This window comes from Peromyscus californicus, unplaced genomic scaffold, assembly GCF_007827085.1.
Source record: "Peromyscus californicus insignis strain IS unplaced genomic scaffold, ASM782708v3 Scaffold_7__1_contigs__length_154581171, whole genome shotgun sequence".
Lineage (NCBI taxonomy): Eukaryota > Metazoa > Chordata > Mammalia > Rodentia > Cricetidae > Peromyscus > Peromyscus californicus.
The window spans coordinates 97,214,587-97,234,978 of record NW_026294595.1 but is presented as its reverse complement, the minus strand read 5'-3'; the positions used below and the strand labels follow the sequence as shown (position 1 = coordinate 97,234,978).

General features: G+C 43.2%; 1 protein-coding gene across 3 annotated transcripts in view; it reads right to left on the bottom strand.

The window, feature by feature from the left end:
* Window positions 1-5,683: 5,683 nt before the first annotated feature.
* Sqor (sulfide quinone oxidoreductase) overlaps window positions 5,684-20,392 on the bottom strand; it is a 41,958-nt gene continuing 27,249 nt past the window's right edge. For 2 of the 3 annotated variants that reach the window (XM_052725382.1, XM_052725381.1), the window contains exons 4-10: window positions 18,929-18,982; window positions 15,874-16,068; window positions 14,551-14,760; window positions 9,724-9,907; window positions 8,069-8,136; window positions 7,610-7,788; window positions 5,684-5,977 (exon numbers count right to left, since the gene is read on the bottom strand). In XM_052725382.1, coding sequence (XP_052581342.1) covers window positions 5,920-5,977; window positions 7,610-7,788; window positions 8,069-8,136; window positions 9,724-9,907; window positions 14,551-14,760; window positions 15,874-16,068; window positions 18,929-18,982 — 948 coding nt within the window. In that variant the 3' untranslated portion in view covers window positions 5,684-5,919. Of the gene's footprint in view, window positions 5,978-7,609; window positions 7,791-8,068; window positions 8,137-9,723; window positions 9,908-14,550; window positions 14,761-15,873; window positions 16,069-18,928; window positions 18,983-20,392 lie in introns of those variants that run through there. The other variant, XM_052725383.1, reaches the window with a different exon arrangement.

Sequence of the window (20,392 nt, the reverse complement as noted above, 5' to 3'; positions counted from 1 at the left end):
CTCTCTCATCACTCCCCAGCTATGCCCTCATAGTATAAGAACACCTTGATCATCACGTAAGCAAGACCATGTTCGAAGATGTTTTCATTTACTTAAAAAACAGATAGTAGGCTGTGTTTGTCTCATAGGTCATAATTTCACAACTGCCACGGTATTTAATTGTTCTTCTGAAGCTCTCCATACAGTGGATTCTGCAGTCCTGGTGATATGATACCCAGCCCTGTTGCCATGACCTTAGTGCAAACACTATCCATCTTGAATTTAGTTGGCCCTTGCTATGATAATGACTGATACTTCTCTCTCTTTCTCTGTCTCTGTCTCTGTCTCTGTCTCTGTCTCTGTCTCTGTCTCTCTCTCTCTCTCTCTCTCTCATACACACACACACACACACACACACACACACACACACGCATGTGCTCTCAACTTCCCTCTAGTCCACACTCGCTGGTGGTTTCACACTCTCTTGTGACCCCTCCATACATTCTCCCAGCATCACTGCTTTTTGTTTTCTAGTGTCAGTTAAGTCCCAATAAGGAGCAGATGAGGAGTCTCACCAGATCAGTTCAAGATGGGCCGATGCACCATGGCAGAAGCCAGGTGGAGGGGAGGCAAGGGCACAGTGCTGTCACTCAGGGCTTGCAGTTATGTGCTGTTTCTGGCACCCAGCCCATCAGAAGCCACAGAGAGCAGGTACCAGGACCCACAGCAAGGTTTTGCCAACAATCTGAAGGACCAAGTTTGTAAATTTTCTGTTCATTTTGTTCTTAGGCCAGGACTTCTCATAAAATACAATAAAAATGACTAGAAAAATGAGATTGGAAAACACACTAAATAAAGCTCAATTTCCTGAAATCATTAGGTTCAATAGGTGAAAGGCTTTATAAAATTGCTATAAAACTTCATAAATTTATAGCCTTAATTTTTAATTTTACCTTATGGTGGGGTCAAGACAGCCTGCAAGGGTGGAATCAGAGGCATAAGGGGCCAGTTTACTCTCCCTCTTCCCCCATCCCACCATCTCCTCTCATCATCTGGTCAAACTCAACCAAAAACAGGGACCAGAAGAGACCACTGATACAGATCACATTTGATGGGCTCCTGGGGCAGAGGGTGGAGAGAGAGTGGGGGCACACATGGGAGCAAGCACGTGTGCATGTTTGCCACAGCATGCTATGAGTGAGAGCACACATGGGAACCAGCATGTGTGCATGTGTGCCACGGCATGCATGAGTGAGAGCACACACGGGGGCAAGCATGTGTGCATGTGTGCCACGGCATGCCATGAGTGAGAGCACACATGGGAGCCAGCATGTGTGCATGTGTGCCACGGCATGCATGAGTAAGAGCACACACGGGGGCAAGCATGTGTGCATGTGTGCCACGGCATGCCATGAGTGAGAGCACACATGGGAGCCAGCATGTGTGCATGTGTGCCACGGCATGCCATGAATGAGAACACACATGGGAGCAAGCATGTGTGCACGTGTGCCATGGCATGCCATGAGTGAGAGCACACACAGAAGCAAGTGTGTGTGCATGTGTGCCACAGCATGCCATGAGTGAGAGCTCACACGGGAGCAAGCATGTGTGCATGTGTGCCACGGCATGCATGAGTGAGAGCACACACAGAAGCAAGTATGTGTGCATGTGTGCCACAGCATGCCATGAGTGAGAGCTCACACGGGGGCAAGCATGTGTGCATGTGTGCCACGGCATGCATGAGTGAGAGCACACACGGGAGCCAGCATGTGTGTGTGTCTGCCACAGCATGCATGAATGAGAGCACACACAGGAGCAAGCATATGTGCATGTGTGCCACAACATGCATGAGTGAGAGCTCACACGGGAGCAAGCATGTGTGCATGTGTGCCACGACATGCCATGAGTGAGAGCACACATGGGACCAAGCATGTGTGCATGTGTGCCACAGCATGCATGAGTGAGAGCACACATGGGAGCCAGCATGTGTGCATGTGTGCCACGGCATGCATGAGTGAGAGCACACACGGGACCAAGCATGTGTGCATGTGTGCCACAGTATACATGAGTGAGAGCTCACACGGGAGCAAGCATGTGTGCATGTGTGCCACAGCATGCATGAGTGAGAGCACACACGGGAGCAAGCATGTGTGCATGTTTGCCACAGCATGCATGAGTGAGAGCTCACACGGGGACAAGCATGTGTGCATGTGTGCCACATCATGCATGAGTGGGAGCACACACAGGAGCCAGCATGTGTGCACGTGTGCCACAGCATTCCATGAGTGAGAGCACACACCAGAGCAAGCATGTGTGCATGTGTGCCACAGCATGCAGGTACAGGTCAGAAGACAAGTTTAGGAAATACACCAAGATGACTCAGTGGGTAAAGGTGCTTGCTGCCAAGCTTGCCCAACTGAGTTTGATCTCCAGGACAGAAAGAAAAAACCAGTGCCTATATACTGACCTCTGACCTCCATATGTGTGCTGTGGCACTCACACCCACACACACAGGAACGTGTTAATAAATACAAAAGATTAATCAATATTGGAATAGAAAATTAGCCTCCATCTCCTGTTTTCTCAGCCTCATGGGATCTTTCCATCTACTGCATAGACTGGCCTTAAATTCTTCCATCGCGTGGAGAAGCACTTCCCTTAGCTTTCTGGCAGTTAAGCAAACAGACAGATCTAATTTTTATTAACCTAATCAGTAAGCCTCATCTTACCCAAACAATTTTTCTTGTATCTTCCTGACTGAGATGATCAAAATAAGTCTACCTTGAGTTAAAGCCCTATGGTCTCCGGGTATGAAGGAGAAAATCAGATCAGAGAGCTGGGGACATAGCTCAGAGTAGTAGCGTGTTTACTTGACATGCACAAGGCCCTGGATTCAATTCCCAGAACTACAGGGGGAAAAAATTAATTAAATCAGTTCAGAAGGCTCCAGTACATTTTTCATAACATGGGCTGCTTTTACATATTGAATTACAAAAGCCGCCCTCCTCAAAAAGAACAATAATTTGTTTTGAAATTTATTTTGAGATTATAATTTAATTACACCATTTTTCCCTTTCCTTTGCTCCCTCCAAAGCCTCTTATATACTACTCCCCACCCTCCTTCAAATCCATGGCCTCTTCTTTCACTAATTGTTAGTGCGTGCACAGACGCACATGTTTATACGTATATACTCCTAAATATAACCTGTTCAGTCTGAACCTTATTTGTAATATTAAGCCAAAAGAGAGACACCTACCTGCTGTTTGCTGTCATTACTTGCTATTGGATAAAGTAATTACTTTTATTCCTTTTGTCTCTACTCTTTACATTTTCTACAAAATTTACATGAGGAACACTTTTACATGGCATTATACAAAAGAAAGAAATCTAAACCTCAAACCTTGGCCTTCCCTAGCTGACTTGAATCCAGCCTTCTCCCTGTATCTCTAAACGATGACCTAGTTCCATCACTTCACACAACCCAGGGCTGATAGGAGCCAGATTCTATTCCCAGCACCCGCGCCATGGTGCATAGCCATCTGTAACTCCAGATCTAGGCATCAGAAGGAAGACTCTCTGAAGGCAAAGGTAACAAGAGGTAAAAAGGGGTCTCCATTCAGCAGGCTCAGCCCTGTCACTTCCGAATTCTGAGGGAACGTGTCTGAGGCATATGTCTACCAGGAGAACCTGTGACTCAGTCCCACCCAAATACACTGCCCGTCAAGAAACCTGCACCCCTACCCCACGCCAAGCCTCATTCTCATTTTCCTAACCCCTGCTCCTAATTTAAAGACAATTCCAAAAACGCCCTCTCCTCTGACCAACCCCATACTGGTCAAATAAAGTGAGAAGGTTTCAAAGGCTAAGCTTTTCTAGAATTGAGCACAGTTGTTATCTTCTCCAGCTTGGGAAGCTGAAAACTGAAGACCGATGTATGGACCAGTAGAGTCACAGTTCCTGCAGCAGCAGCAATAAGTTACTCTGGTATACATGATCTCTGAAGTAGTTCCCTGTTTGGGGGATTTGCTCAGAATACATTAGCATAAGCAGACCCAGGAGGTTGTGTTAAGTCTGCAGAGGATTTCAAATTTCCTCCACCAAGAGGCTCAGCCATTACCAGGAAGCACGCCCCATCTTTACTAGCATTTCTTCCCACATCCAGGGAGTCAATCCCTTCTGAATTATTCCCAGGTCTTCTTGGAATCTGTAGTGAAGAATGTTATGGAGTGAACTCACAACCCATACTCTATGCAAGAGTGCACAGGCAGGCTGCAGGGATTCCAGGGGAGCACAGGGCTTCTCTGACTTCAGCTGGAGACCTTAACAGGACAGTGCCTTCTCTGTTTTGTGTGCACCACATGAAGGCAAGTGGCCAGCCTGGTATGAGTACCGTGGGCAGCATGACTTAGCCATCCTGGAAGCAGAATAAGGGAGTAGTCCAGGCTATTGTCCAAACAGAGACATCCTGGAGAGTGAAAGGACTGCCATGGATGTCTGGGCCAGGACAAGTGTTAAGCAGGAAAGTGACCGACGCATGGTCAACTCCTGGGAAAGTCTTCTGCTTCCATCAGCTTAGGGCCTCCTACTAGGTTGGTGTTCGACTCTCCCCCAGAGTTAAAAGGAAAGTGTCCTCCCAAATCAAGTCTTGTCTAATTCAGCAAGCTCCCTGGTATCCCAGGGAAGACACTATCACAAAGGCCACAAAAATAAGAGCAGAGTCCTTACCCCTCTGGTTCCTCACTGCATCCCCTGAACTGAAATAGTACTTAGCAACTAGTAGGTGTTCAGTAAATATTGGTTGAATGAATAAATGTCTGAATGGGGTTTCTAGAGTCATAAAGAGAACTCAAGTACCCAGAGAGACTTGGTAACTAAATGGTAACTTAGTAATAAAAATGGTTTCAATTCTAAAGTGTTATAAAAAATCAAACGTATTTATGAATATGAAATATACATGCTTTTAAAATCCTAGACTGACTGAAACTAAACTTCCACAACCAACTGATTGGGAGAAAATCATTTTGGAGCTACTATTGAGCTCCAAACAAACTGGAACTGTTTCCAGTGCAAATTCACTCACACTTTATTGGGCAAATCCAGCATCACTATGTATGTGTAAGTTCTCTGGGAAACTTGGGTGCCATAAGAGAATTAGGTTAACGAGAAATCTAGTAGGGGAAATGCCCTGCAGAACAGAGAAGAAGGAAAGTGAAGGGGGTAAGGCTGGCCTTCAGACTATGATGCGGGCAATACCCCTGATAAAAAGAAAGAGGGAAAAATACCTTAGGTTCAACCAAGGTGATAGGGCTCCCAGAGCCAAAACTGCCCAGTAGAGGACCCTATATCAAGGGATTGGCAGAGATTAGGAACCACAGTGCCTGTCTCTGGCTGGAAAAGCACAGACTCAGCTCAAAGAGTTGAGGCACCCAAGGGGAGGCATCTGGACTCTCAGATCTCCATGCTGGCTCCCGCAGCAGGAGTTCTAAGCAGCAGTGTGTAGGCCTGTGACAGTCTTTCAATAATGTCATGGGATCATTCTGTTCAGGACTCAGTCTCTGTAAACTAATGCCAGCTGTACGAGGTGGACAACAAGGAAGCTATCCCACCAGCACCAGCTTCTTCTCCCAAGTACTGCAGCTCCCCATTTCTACTAGGCAAGATATTTTCTCATAAAAGTCAATCAATAACAAAGTTGGGTTTTTTTGACAAAGTTTTATTTGGAAAATAGAAGTCTATTATTACATTTTAATATCTCCAAAGAATCAAGCCCATTCTGGGCTGCCCACATGATAGCCACTCCGTGGTCTAGAAAGGTCATCACATCCATTAAGAAATTCTTTACAGGGAGAAGTTCTGAGCCCTCCATGTCCATCATAGTCAATCAGTAACTGTGATTTTGGTCCAGAAGCCATCCAAGGAGAGCAAGCTCTGAGCCAACCTTAACTCATGCCCAGGTGAAACAGCTTTCGAAAAAAGGCTGGACCTCCCCAGTAGCCTCTGTAAGAAGCAAAACAGAGAGACTATGAAGACAAAATGGGTAGAGTGACATCAGCCGACACCATGCTATGAGAAGTCACAAGGGATGCCTATCAGCACATAAGGCAAGACATGTCTACTGAGGTGGAAAAATCTCATGACTGGGACAACCGCCTTGAGGCCTAGCTTTGACACTGAACTTGCTGTGTGAGCCCAGCATGCTGACTCAACTCAGAAGACCCCTGTGAAGCAGCTGCTCCATGAAAACTGCTGTCTGCTTTGCTTTACCTCCTGACTTCAAAGGGGGCAGAGTCTCTCAACCTCACTGGCACTTAGGACCCAGTGGTTCCTTATCATGGGGGCTGCCCTGTGCACTACAATATCCCACACCTCTGCTCACTAGCTGTCAACAGCATCCTTCCAGTTTTGACAACCAAAATTGTCTCTAAATACCTCAAAATGTCCCCAGAACCATCCGGGATTGAGGATCACTGGTGTAGATACCCTGACATTACCAATCTCATAGGTGTCTGGAAAAGGCAAAGAATTTTTTTTTATAGCGAAGAGGAAGAGTTATTCATTTGTAGTAGTCTACTTATTGAATGCCTCCCATTGTCTGCCTCTGCACGTAATATCTCCTTAATGTTATGTTCATTTCTCAGATAAGAAACTAAACGTCGTCTAATCAACTTGCTCAGCTATTAAGTGGTAGAAACGTCATTCAAAAGTAAGTCAGAACTGGAGTCTATCTCTGTTCTCTTAATTACTTTTAATTTTTCTCAAACATAATAAAAACCAAAGAAAGGTAGCAGATTAGAAAGTATTTGGCATGTGAAAACAGTTTTTATTATAGTATTATCCCTAGCAACATTATTTATCTAATTTAGCTAGGAACAAAAAGGGAATAGAGAGTGGAAGATAGGAGATTTGGTTCCTCCAATGAACGAAGAGGAGAGTGGCACCCCCACCACAAGTGGGAGATACTGCAAACTTTCCCCAAGTGGGGCTGAGGCTCGGGAGTCCTTTAAGGGCCACCAACAATTCTTGAGAAATGGCACAGTAGAGTATGGTGATATTTTATTTGTACTGAAATGTGACTTGTATGTTAATAAATAAAGTTGCCTGGGGGTCAGAGCTATTAGCAAGCCATAGCGAAAGCTGGGCGGTGGTGGTGCACGCCTTTAATCCCAGCACTTGGTAGGCAGAGCTAGGTAGATCTCTGTGTGTTCAAGGATTCAGCCAGCATTGGAGACACACGCCTTTAATCTCAATACCAACCATAGAAGACCTGGAGGTCTGGACAGACAGGCAGTGACTAGGAGGTCATGTGGCTGGGTTTACAACCAATGAGAAGGCAGAACAGAAACTCTATAAAAAAAAAAGACAGACACAGGAAGTAGCTCTCTTAAGGAGAGGTACAGCGACAGTGAAGGGTAAGGTTTTTAGCTCTTAGCTATTGCTCTGACCTCTTGGCTTTCATCTCTGTATTGGCTCTGTGTTTCTTATTTAATAAGACGGTTGGTTATATCTACAGTAGAGTAGGTCCCATTAGCAAGTTCTGATTTGAGTAGAAGCTGGAAGGATCCCAGAAACAGCCCCCAACCCCATGCACAAGTTGGTACCCTCTGCACAGGCACCAGATGAGGCACCCACCTTAGCATTATATTCCAATACAGGAAAGGCATCATGTCAGCTTTCATGAGGTACATAGAAAGTCGTTCTTTACTCTGATCGAAGGGGAAGGTTTCCAGAGGCTCGGCTCTGTAGTCAAACTCGGCAAGAATCACACTGTTGTAGCCAGTCACCAGGGGACACGAGGTGTAGCCATCATACTGAAATTGTGAGAATGAGTAAGAATTACTTTCTGTCATGGTAATATATGGAGACTTTATAATTTATTTGCTGGCTGACTATAATTTTTTTCTTTTGTGTGTATGTTCTAGTTTTTTGGACCATGAAAAATGCAAATTATCCAATGAAATATAATACTAAAGACAAAAAATTAAAGTCCCCATATGGAATAAACTAATAAGAAAGTACCAAAATTGTGGAAGAACACTACCTTCATACAGAAAGGATAAATGAAGCAGTAATTCCTATAGGCATACAAACCTTTTTTGTGGGTTTTTGATTCTTCATAATCAGAGAAATTGTTCTATCAAGGATTCCTGACTGGGCAGCTATAAAAGAATGGAAAGCAAGAGCCTCAGGTTTTCCATGAAAACTCATTTGCATATAACATTAATATGAACAAATGAATGGTGACTCTATCCCCATCCTTCTAGAGCAGTGATTCTTAACCTTCCTAATGGTTTGACGCTTTAATAAATTCCTCATGTTGTGACTCCCAACCACAAAATTATTTTTGTTGTTACTTCATAACTGTAATTTTGTTACTGTTTTGAATCATAATGTAAATGTCTGTGTTTTCCTATAGTCTCAGGTGACCCTTGTGAAAGGGTAATTTGACTCCCCCCAAGATCACAACCCCACACCTCTAGATTGTGAGCAGAGTATGATTCTTCTTTTACTTGAAGTTCTGACCATCAGAAGGAGGCTCTCAATTCATCAAAAGCCACACAACTGTCACTATTAGTTTGAAATTAAGGACCCAGTCCTAACAGGATGATAAGAGTAGCTCTACCCAAATCCTATTCCCCCTACTCCTGGGGGTTGGTGGCTGTCAATTTGGTCTGGATGCCATATTCTATGGCACCGCATGTCCCTGTTCACAGACAGCCTAGATTGGTAGCCTCAGGCATACTCACTAAGGCAAATACTGGGTTTTCCTCTCTAAGTATTGCCTGGCTGAAGCCAAACTAGATAGATAGATCTAGATCGATCTATCCTACAAATGACTCATAAAAAACATATGAAAGTTTAAAGAGTAGTAAATCAAATATGTAATTTTTTTCAATTTTTTTCATTAGTTGAGATTTTGGATTTCAAGAGATGGGAGATAATATCATTGATAATGAAAAAGACATTTGGTAGATCTCATAGAAAGTCTTTCTTAATATTTAGAAAATGAAAGTAACACAGCATGCTCCACAGGTGTCTAATTCACACAAAACACTACCGTCCCCTCAGCTGGGAGGTCCATGTTTTATGGCATCCACAGAAGACAGCTCCTCTCTGTAGAAGACAGAATCTAAAAGGCAATTCTTCCCATCACTGCTAGTGCAGAACATCTAGGTAAAGAAATTTAGTTTTCCAGGCTGAGGCCTTAATCGTGTACCAATCAGGGCATGCTCCACTGTGCTTGTCTATACAGAACAATTTTCTGGTCTGCAAGCTTTCATTGACTTGCATGTGTTTCTTAGGGAAACAAATGCCTCCCTAGCTTTATAGTGGTTTAGGCAGAAGAAAAATAGCCAACCTGCCTGGTACCAAGGGACAAGAGTACCAGAGATGTAAGCATGGCAATCAGAAAAGGAGTAGAACTTAGAGAGCTGGGAAAGTGTCACCCTCTTTCAGGTCATTCTTGCCCTGACAGCAGTCTCTATGAGCAGTGAGGACAGAGTTTTAGTATTTTGGCAAAGCCTTTAAAAGCTACTTCCTTCTCCATACAACACCAAGTTCATTGATCATGTGATCATCCCTTAAGGAAGCCAAAGTCATTTTTAAACCACAAAAGCTTCTATTCTTGAATATAACACTATTAAAATTATTAAGTTATGAAAGCTGGTGATAGACTTCTGTTCTTGTTTTGATGGAACCTTGAGGAGATGTCAGTTTGAGAGGAGACTCAGAGCTGGCTACCCTACCTACTGCAGCAGCAGTCTTTGAAGTCGGAAGGTTGGTGCAGTCCCCAATGCCAAACACATTAGGGTATTTCTTATGCTGCAGAGTCTCTTTATCCACGTCCACCCAGCCAGCAGAATCCGCCACAGCACTTGTCTTGAGGACATCTGGTGAGCTCATAGGTGGTGTGACATGAAGCATTTCATACTACACAAAACAAGAACATCCAAATTTTCATCTCTTCAATGTCTCTACAGCCCACAAGCTTTTCTCTATCTTCCACGTTTTGTACATCAAAATGGCTGCAGGGAGCATTATGCATTAGTGTTTATCCCAATCCATATACTCCCCAAGACCTTATGTGCTACTGTGGAGGATGATGAGAAACTAAACAATTGTCCTCTCAGGTTGATATGGTCTGCCTTTACTGATCCCATGTCCCTTCAACAGAAGAGATGGGGAACCCAATATTTCGAAATAGAATTCACTAAATATTCTGAAATAATCCATTGATACTCTCATTTTTTGCTAAAAACTGAGAAGTAGCATATATTGCCTATCTTTCTCTGGCCCTCAGCTGTCAACTCAGTACTGTCTTGGTTTGGTTCTTTTGTTGTATTCTGGAAGGAGATGTTTAGTCTCTGAAACTTGTAAATATTATGTTAAGAGCCAACTCAGCTCTCAAAACACATAAAGAAAAGTGCCAGTCACCAGCATGAATTGACAGACTGAGTGATAAAATTCTCTGACACCTTGGAGAAGTAAAAAGGGATCTTGTCTAACTTTAGGTTTATTAAGTAGTGTTGAATATAGGGGTGGGTTTTCTTTTCCCAAACATCAATGAAGGCTGTCCTTGATGATCCTGTGCTGAGGCTTCCACTCATTCATTAAATTTTTTATTTACATAATATTCTTCTACTTTCTGTAGGTCATATCTTTTATTCATTTTATTTTACAATTCCATGTCACAACTTCAATGTATCATCAGGTATGTAGTTGAAAGTTTTCTCTGGTTCTGCCCAGCTCCTGTGGCCCCGCGGCCCCACAGTCCCACAGCCGTTCAGATCTAAGTAAACTTTCAGCTACAAATGGTGCCCCATGTTGGGCGCCAATTGTAAACAAATTTCTAAATGGTCTTAATAAATAAAAAACACAGAGCCAAATATAGGGGTGAAAGCCTTAGAGAAAGATCAGAGTAATAGGACAAACCACTAGCTAACCTCACCTCACCAACTTCGCAGCTTCCAAAAGAGACCTTCTTCCTGTATACTTGCATTTATATGCCTTTTCTATTCTGTTCTCTCATTGGCTTTCTTATCCCAGCCATATCACTTCCTCTTCCTACATAGCTCTGTCACTTTCTGTCTGTCTGTATAGACCTCCAGACCTCTATGGTTAACTAGTTTTGGAATTAAGCCATGTGCCACCACACCTGGCTCTGTTTCCAGTGTGGCCTTGAACACACAGAGATCCTGCCTGCTAAGTGATAGGATTAAAGGCCTGACTTCTTTGTTCACTTAAAATGGCTTGCTATTTCCTCTGATCTCCAGGCAAGCTTTATTTATTTATTTATTTATTTATTCATTCATTCATTAAATCACAAATAAAATAAAAATAAAATATCACCACATTTCAGAACAAATAAAATATCACCACACAGGTCTACTTCAGGATACACTCGAATATTCGTGTTTCACCAGGGTAAAAATATTAACATGTTAAGGTTATCTCAACCTTGTGATAGTCAACAGCCCCTAGTGTCCAGTACCCTCATCTGGACTGAACAATCACTGAGGGGCCAGAAATCAAAAAGCTGAGTTGTATTTATCCAAACTGTCAGTCAGTTACAGGATTACTTCAGCTCAGGAAAGTGTTGCACATTATTCACTTGAGGGGCCTTTTGAGGGCATGAGTCCCTGACACCAGGTCTGTTTGTCAGTGATCATGGAGAAATCTGGACCATTTAACATACTGTTTATAAAGTATCCAAGGCTACTCAGCTTTAGGGAACATTAATTCTTACATGGCCATTCTCAGCCTTAGTTGAACATGAGAGAGTCTTAGGGCAATTTTTGAAACTCAGTCTTCAGCCATCCTCAGTCCACACTTCAGGCCAATTAATCAAAATCTGTGTTATGGAGACCCAGGAATCAGCACATTTTAAAAGCTCCCTGGGTAATTCCAGCACTGAGAACAGATACTTGAAAGCCTTCAGTAAGCTTTTTGATATTCATAGGCTAAAAGCATAACTGAAATATCTGAGCTGAAATCTTATCACTCAAAGGTGACATAAATATCTTTCTACTTTACAAACTTGGTAAAAAGAAAACATCCACTCATTCATCCAGGCCTCTATCCATAGCCTCAACTCCCCAGACCATAGCTGAAAACCACAGTTTTAAAAAATCACAAAATTAAGTTCCTTTGCTCAAGGTCACACTTTTCTCACAGAGGTTTACTTTAGACAGTCAAGTCACTCACAGCCCGTTCACTTCCACTTGCATAAAATTCGCAATTTTGGCTCACTTGTTTTCCAGAAAAGAAAAGAAAAAAAAAAAAAAGAATTGAGAGCAGCAAGTTTTAAAATCTGAAGGTAGGAGGCCCCTCCAAAGCTCACAACTTCCTGACAGCCTGGAAAACTGAAACACCAAAGCCACTATCTCAACAACAGCCATAGAGAAGAGCAGAGGGAGGGCCTTGTGTGAAATGATAACTAGTAGCCATACAAACTCCAGTGGGCCCTTTGCACACAGCTGCATGAGAGCTGTTCACAGTGAGGACCCTGGAGTGGAGGAGACAGAACCAGACGAGCAGGGACCAAATGTAACAGCAGACAGCGCGCAAGTGCTGGGAAAGAGAAAGAAGTGTGCTGTGCGGACACGGAAGCCAGTCTGAGGAGGCTTCTGACCAAATCTGGGACAATTTGACTTCAAAAATAATTATAAAAGCATTTCATGAATACTAACACATTGGAGAAAATGAGCATCCATGAGTTCATGCCAGTCATTAATCGATAAATATAAAAGGAAAGGCACTTGCTGACAAAATGCCTTACTCGTAATTGTGGATGAAATTCTGTGGTCAAAAAAAAAAATCATACTGTGGTCATCACACTGGAAGTGACGCAGATGGGTACTATCACGGGGACTAAGTCAGGTGAGACTTTAAAGAATGGAGTGTATGCGTGACCTGAGAATGTCTCTCTGAAGACTTTCTTATTCGCAAAGGAGAAAGAGAATAGTAATTCCGTGGAGAAACCAGAAAGTATCTAGACTCGAGACCAGAGCAAACCTCCAGTGAGGAGCCTGTATGCTTGCAAAGGCAATTCACTGGACCACCCTGTTACCTGTGCCATGCTCACAAAGCAAAACTCATCACTTGACATGAGGAAGGCTTCTGAGAAAGTTTAGAAGGTTATTTCGTCCCACAATGCCAGAGCCATAGGAGATAAAGAAAAGCTGTGGAGATGCTCCAGATTAAAGGAGGCTAAAGAGACATCAGACTAACTGTACTAGAGATGGAAGAATGCTGTAGAAGCTATTGGGTCGATCAACAAATTTGGATACAGGTAGTAAATAAAAATATCATATGTGCCAAATTTACTAAGCTGATGAACTACTATAGTTTCATTTTAAAAATTACCCTTATCTTAGGAAGTTTATCAGAAAAATTATCTGGAGATAAGGAGAATAATGCTTGATGAATGTAACTTATATTTAGGAAAATTAACAAATAGAGATTGAGAGGAAATCAAATAATAGAGCTAAAGCAACTGCTATAAGATTCTGTATGCGAATCTAGCTAAAGGCAAACACAATTTTATTTCTGTCATTTTTGTTTTTATAACTCCTCCAAGTTTGAGGATATTTCCAAATAAAGGATTTCTAAAGTATGCCCCTGAGCCATCAGTAACATTTTTAATGATATTTAATGTATTCTGTTTAAGAAAGAAAAATGGGTGCAGTAGATTTTTAAAAGAGCTTAAGCTAAAAAGACTCAAATTTAAATTTTTAATGTTTAGAAGACTAATCTCTGGTTCATTCAAAATTCCTTTTTATGGAACGCTTCGTCATTAAATACAAAGCACAATGTGAGCACACTTTCTCACTGCCGATAGCTCCCGCCAGAATGCGGTGAACAAATATTCTCCAACACCATTGCACCTTGTGCTCCATCTTCATAATTCCTCTACAAAAGTAGTATTCCCACTTTTTGGGAAAGGAAACAGGTGCCCAAGACCCAGAGCACACAATACAGCTAGAATCTTTCCAAGGAAGGTGGTGGCCCTGCTGTGTCCCTTGAGAAAGAATTTAAGGGCCGAATGTTTGCACAGGGGGAGGAAGATGTATAAAGACAGCTTCTTCCACAGGTGAAAAACACCTCTGTCTTGCTTGAGAGACCCACAGCTTCCTTCCCATTCACAAACAGGGCTGTTTCTCACATGTCAAAGGTTGAGACCATCACAGGGCCTTGCAGTTGAGGAAGCCCTTCCTAAACTCTCCAGGCAATAAAAAGTCAAGTGAAATAGTTTGAGGGATCTCTGTGAGTTCGAGGCCAGCCTGGGCTACAGAGAGAGTTCCAGGAAAGGCGCAAAGCTACCCAGAGAAACCCTGTCTTGAAAAACCAAAAAAGAAAAAAGAAAGAAAAAAGACAAAAAAAAAAAAAAATCACTTAACCCGGCAGACAAGCTCCACCCCCCACTCCCTCCTGCAGACAAGCCCCACTCCCTCTCCTCCCGCCTCTTCCAGTTCCCCTTCTCACCCATCATCAGCCTCCCCCAGCAAGTGGTGAAGGCCACTGTGTCTCTTGTGCCCCAGGCAGCCCGCTTAACCTGCCACTCACCCACTCACCGGAATCACTTGCGTCTCCCCGGGCTTGTCCAGGTTCTCAAACACTGCCTCCTGTTTGTCAGCTCGGACTTCTATAAGGTTGTGCCTATAGTTGACCGTGAGGTTTCTCTCCTGGATGATCTCCTGCAAGGCAGCTGCATACTTCTTAACCCCAAAAATTGCTCCAAGAGCGGTGTTGAAGATGACATTAGCCTGGGGTCGCTTTCCAGTCTAAGAAAAAGGAAAAGGCAAGAAAGCCAGGCGGTTACTGCAGCCGCCATTTTGTTTTTCATTTCTTTCTTTTTTTTTTTTTTTTTTTTTTTCATCCAGACCAGAATTAAAACCCTCAGGAGAGATCGTGTCAGCTTTTTATCAGAAGTTAAGATGGTAGAACTTCAAAGGCTTGTACCAACCCTATAATCCTGAGTGAACTTCCTCAGCATCGGGAGCCACCACGGAAGCTGGCTCTTAGCTCCCCACCTACACGATCACCACAGTTGACAGGGCTCAGAGGAGCACGTGCCCATTGCCAGGCTCCAAGAACAAAGACCAGAATCCTCAAGTCATCCCCGTCCCTTCCTCCCTTCCGTCCTTTTACAGACGCACAAGTTGCTTTGGGTCCTGCCATGGCTGGACCCAAACCATGCCTCAGTGAGCAGAATGTCATGTCTCAGTAAAGGCCGGAAAGAGCAACACACACACACACACACACACACACACACACACACACTACCTGATGCCGGGTATACTCCACTGGCAGCCATCTGCTCTCACACAGAAGATACTTGGGCAAACCTCCTTGACTCTCATTTCAAAAAAGGACCAAAAAAACTCTTTCCAAAAGCTCTGAAATTCCATGAGAACATTTTTTAGCTTTAAAATTGGCATTTAGTCTATTTGCAAATGCATGCATCAAAAGCCAGAAAAATACTCATAACCTTGAGACTGAATAAAAGCAATTGAGAGTCTGTGTGTGTGTGATTTATAATTGATTGCCTAACAACAGATATTAAAGTATTTAAACAATCTCTAACACAGTTTGCCAGTAGACATTTATACTCAGTTTTAAAGTATGTCACAAGGACTATTAACATGGACTACTTTGTAAGTACAGTATGATTGTCTCCATACTTTTTAAGTCTGTAGAAAAACCTCTTCTAACTTATGAGAACCGCTTTATGCATGATGGGTGGTCTCTTCCACACCCAGCTATGTAACTATGTACACGTGGAACAAAACTTTCAGAAATACAGAGGTCAGATGACAGGGAGAAAAGTGGACTTGTGGCAGGTACTCAGTTGGTGGCACCTGCCCTTGTCATCTCTGTCCTGAAAAGAGACACACCTTTCTGAAGTAGGCTTCTGATAGGTACATGATCTTCTGGGGGGCGCCAGCACACTTCACTGGAGTGTTCGGGAAGGTGAAAATCGCATTGCCCTCCTTGAAGTCCTGCAGGGCCTTCCACGTCTTCTCTACTGTCTTGACTGAATAATTGGACCCTATTTTGGGATAAGCAAAACCTTCAGGTAGTCCTTTAATCTGCAACCAAACACACAGAAATTTGCCTTTTAAAAGATATATTAAAAAGTGTGAGATAGATAAATAGATAATGAAATTTTACTCAGCCATGAAGAAAAAGTAAATCATGACATTTGAAGAAAAATTAATATAACTGTAGATCATTATATTGAGCAAAATATGAACAAATTCTGAAAAGCAAATACCATATTTTTCTAATACACATATTCTAGACTTACATTTACAGGTGTGTCTGTGGTATGTGTGTGTATGTGTGTGTGCGTGTGGTATGTGTGTGGTGTGTGTGTGTGTGTGATATGTGTGTGTGGTGTGCATGTGTGTGTACAGTGTGTGTGTGGTATATTTGTATGTGGTGTGTATGTATGTATGTATGTGTGTATGTATGATGTGAGGGGTGTGGTGTGTGTGTGGTGTGTGTGTGATATGTGTGTGTGTGGTGTGTGTGTGTGCGCGCACGCATACGTGTGTGGTATGTTCATGAAGGAATTGGAAAAGGAACCATAGAGAAAAGGAAGAGGCCATAAGAGAAGGGAGAGAAGTAATGGCTACCTGGGACACGAAAGCCTAAGGAAGGAATATTGAAGGGGAGGAAGGGGCCTGCTAACTAATGTGGGGCAGAATGCGAAAAGACACGTGATGTCTTAATGAAACCCATTATTATGCATACTAATTAACAAAAATAAAAAAGAAATAAGTACATCAGCAAAAAATAAAGAAGCTTACTTTAAAGCACTTTTTGGTATACATATAAATTTGCCATTTATTGGAGATGAAAGCACATTTACATATTTAAAAAAAAAACAAAAATTTGTCACAGTGCTTTAGAGTCCTTGTTCTTTGCCTCCAGCCCTTCAGACAGTACAGCGGCATCAGCTCTGTACTCACACAGGGACAGACAGGTAAATGAGAGGCCCAGACCACAGCCATGGCCCCTAAAGTCACCTGTCAGGCTGCAGAGGGGGCTCAGCCTCCGAGAACCCGACCCCACCTCCCTGGATAAGAGGCTGCCATTGAAATACAGCTCTGCGCACCTTCGGAGTGAGGACAGAATGCCAGCCACACCTGCCTTCAGGAGAACCATTTGCCTTCCTGAGAAGTTAGGCAGGACCAAGAGCCATTCATCCATGATGTCAATAAGACTGAAATTACCTCTCGGGTTGTGCATATCAAACTCTTGGTGAAGCAGTAAAGTGAAGCATTAAACACATGGACTTTGGAATACTGAAGATCCAGGTTCTGTCCCTCCTTTCCTACTAAGCAGTGTTGTGACTCTGAGTAAGTTACCTTGTACTTAAAAGCCACTGTTAAGAGAAAGGGTGCCACAACCTGGTAACCACATTCCTTCCAGGAAGTTCTGTGTGATGAGGTGTGTTTTATGCTCCCTCATCAATCAGAGTTGCTTTCAGGAAATTCTGAGGCAGAGAGATGGGAGCCGAGAGGGGAACACATGAGGATCAGGGAAGAGAAGAAATGAAATTGCCCTTTGGTAGTACAAAGAAAGGTAGGCTGTGTGCTGGGGAGCTGAGGACTAGCCTGCCTGTCACATGACAGACCAATGAACTAGCAGGACACCCTGCTGAAGATACTCAATGGAGCTGGCGTGAGAAAGAGCAGAGACAGATGGTCCATGTCAAGCATGAGAGCCCTGTACTTCCAACAGACGGAGTGAAGATCCAGCCTGCCAGAGACCATCACATGCCTGCCTAGTGCTCCACGGGGATCTCATATCTGCAAATGATTGCCTTCTTTTTTGCTTTACATTCACTTGAGAAGTTTTCTGGAATTTTCAGCCAAAGAATACCTGGGAGCATGCTAGCCACAGTTAGGTTACATTCCCTTAGCCTCAGTTTCCCCATCTATGAAAAAGGAGGAGAAATACCTTCCTCATCAGAAGTTGTAAAGGATCACTATCAGTCCCCAGCATCTCTCTTGATGAGTAGTAGGATTTCCATAGTAATGGCTGCCTTTAAAAACTGTTGTTTCTTAGCTTGCCACAAGAGGGAGCTACAAATCCTCAATCCTGCCCTCTTCCACCCTCCTCACAAGGCAAGGAGGTCACTAGAGAACTTTCATATAACATATTTCGACACATTTCACTACCCTTCCCCAGGCATGTCATGATTCTTCACATCTAAACACGCCCAAAGACCCTTGCCGGGCCACCTCTCCTGAAGTGGGATCCCACATCTGCAGCCTGTGTCCCCACCAGGCTTTCTGTATTTGTCCTACTGCCTCAAAACTCTCGACCACGTTCCTGGGGATCATCACAGCAAAGGGATTACTCTAGTGTGTTAGGAAAGCCAACTGGAATCTCACAATTCTCAGTGAACATGTGGCTCCCTTGCTTGCTGAAAACACATCTAAAAAGCTTCTAGGTCGCATTTATATTGTGTGGGTCGCTTCATACCCCAAACACTTGAGTCTCTATATAATAACCCCTAAATACGCTTCCAGAGTCTAACGAACTAACTGCTGTGCTCTGCTGTTGCAGTCTGCTTCCGAACTCAAACTAGATCTGCTTTGCAAAGGAAACCCAGTTCTTTGTGGGGCCAGCCCAGACCTACATAACAAGGCCAGCTTCCTGGGAGTGCAGAAAGAGGAGGTTTCTGCAGGAAACACAGTTAGGGCACAAGCATGCTGAGCTGTGCTTAAAGCTAAAACACATTGTTATTGACAGGGTCTTAGAGAAGATTTTATTGGCATCATTAAAAGGTCTCTGAGAAATAATTACGGCTCGGTGGGGCCCAGTCTCTCCGAACCATTTCCCTATTACAAATGAATGTAAAGAAAGAATACAGTGTTTTAGTTTTGTCTTAGCATAAACTAGAGGGTGCAGCACAGCAACAATTGAAGATTGTACCTTCTCGTAGTCCAGCTGGATTCCAAGAGCGATGATAAGGTATCTGTAGGAGATCTACAACACACATCAGAAGACATATAGTTTAGACCAATGCTCAAAAATCAGCACCGTGCCTCCATTTATCAATGTGAGTGCCTCCAGGTGGATGGTGGCGGGCAGGGTGGGAAGGGTTGGATACACACGACAGTTGATCAGCCTTCTTCCTTTTCTGTAGCCTCATATCTCATGGCTCAAAAATCCTCTGCCTGGCCTCTGAAAGCTTGGGATGCCTATAATTTTACACACCAGAGAATACAAAGAGATAATCCTTTGTGCAAAGTTTATTTTTTTTTCAAACTGTAGTGGGTAAGAACAACTTCTAATCTCAAAAGATAGTCAATTCTTGTTAGATCTGTGGGCAATATATGAATCTGATCTATAATATGAGCTGAACCAATATCATAATTGAGAAACTTCTTCAAAGGTCACTGAAAAGGATGCAATATTTATGTTTAATGATTTAAGTGGGTATTGTGACTGTTCATGCTGAAGACAATGATATCGATAAATATGGTAATGGATATATATGTTTAGGATCAAGGGGCAGACACATTGGGACAAGAAACTGTAAGAGGGATGCAAAGTATAAGAACATTCCTTAAAAACAGCTAAACCAGAAAACACATGGATAAGAACCAGAAGCCCAGCAAGGAGACATGGGTGGGAATCTCCATGATCTCAAATTAAGAAGGGACAGGCAGCAAGCTGAGCAAACCTCAGTTAAAGAGAATGGACTCCAAGACTTGAGAGTGTCTCACTCTATCTGGGGTGTCTAGCAGTTGTTGAAGAGGACCCATTTTGCCCAAAGGGAGGCTTGGCTCCAGGGTGCCCAGGCTTCCCTGTGCCTCTCACCCTTGCCACAGGCCCCTCCCAAGGCTTCCTTAGCACAGAGCCCGTGATGCCTTATGACAGTGGACATGCTCTCTTCCATGTCACAGATCACTCCTAGAGGATAAAGTTTGCATCTTCTCCTTGTAGTCCTAGAACCTATTGAGGAACCAGCAATGCTTGTTGGATGAATACATATGTGGAGGAACAGTTCTAGTTTCATTTTTAAAAAATAAAGTTTATCAAGGTTAACAGAAAAAACAAGTCCAGGTCTGTATGCTATGCCCACAGAGAGTCGACACCTTGACATTCTTGGTTCCGTAGGGAAGCCAGCTATGGAAATGACAAGAGGTCTGGGGTATGGGATGATGCCCTACTTGGATTATCATTTGAGTTATTAATGTTATCATGAACAAAGTGCCCAGGAGAAGGGATAGGAGCACTCCAGAATGGCCTAGAATCAGCAGGACTTTTCTCTCTCACAGTCAGGTGCTGCGTTTGCCTTTTTCAGTGACAGTCAGCAGTGTTGATTCATGTTGAGTTCAAGGTCAATTCACCACTTTCCATTCCTTCCTTCCTACATGACCCACTGCTGAG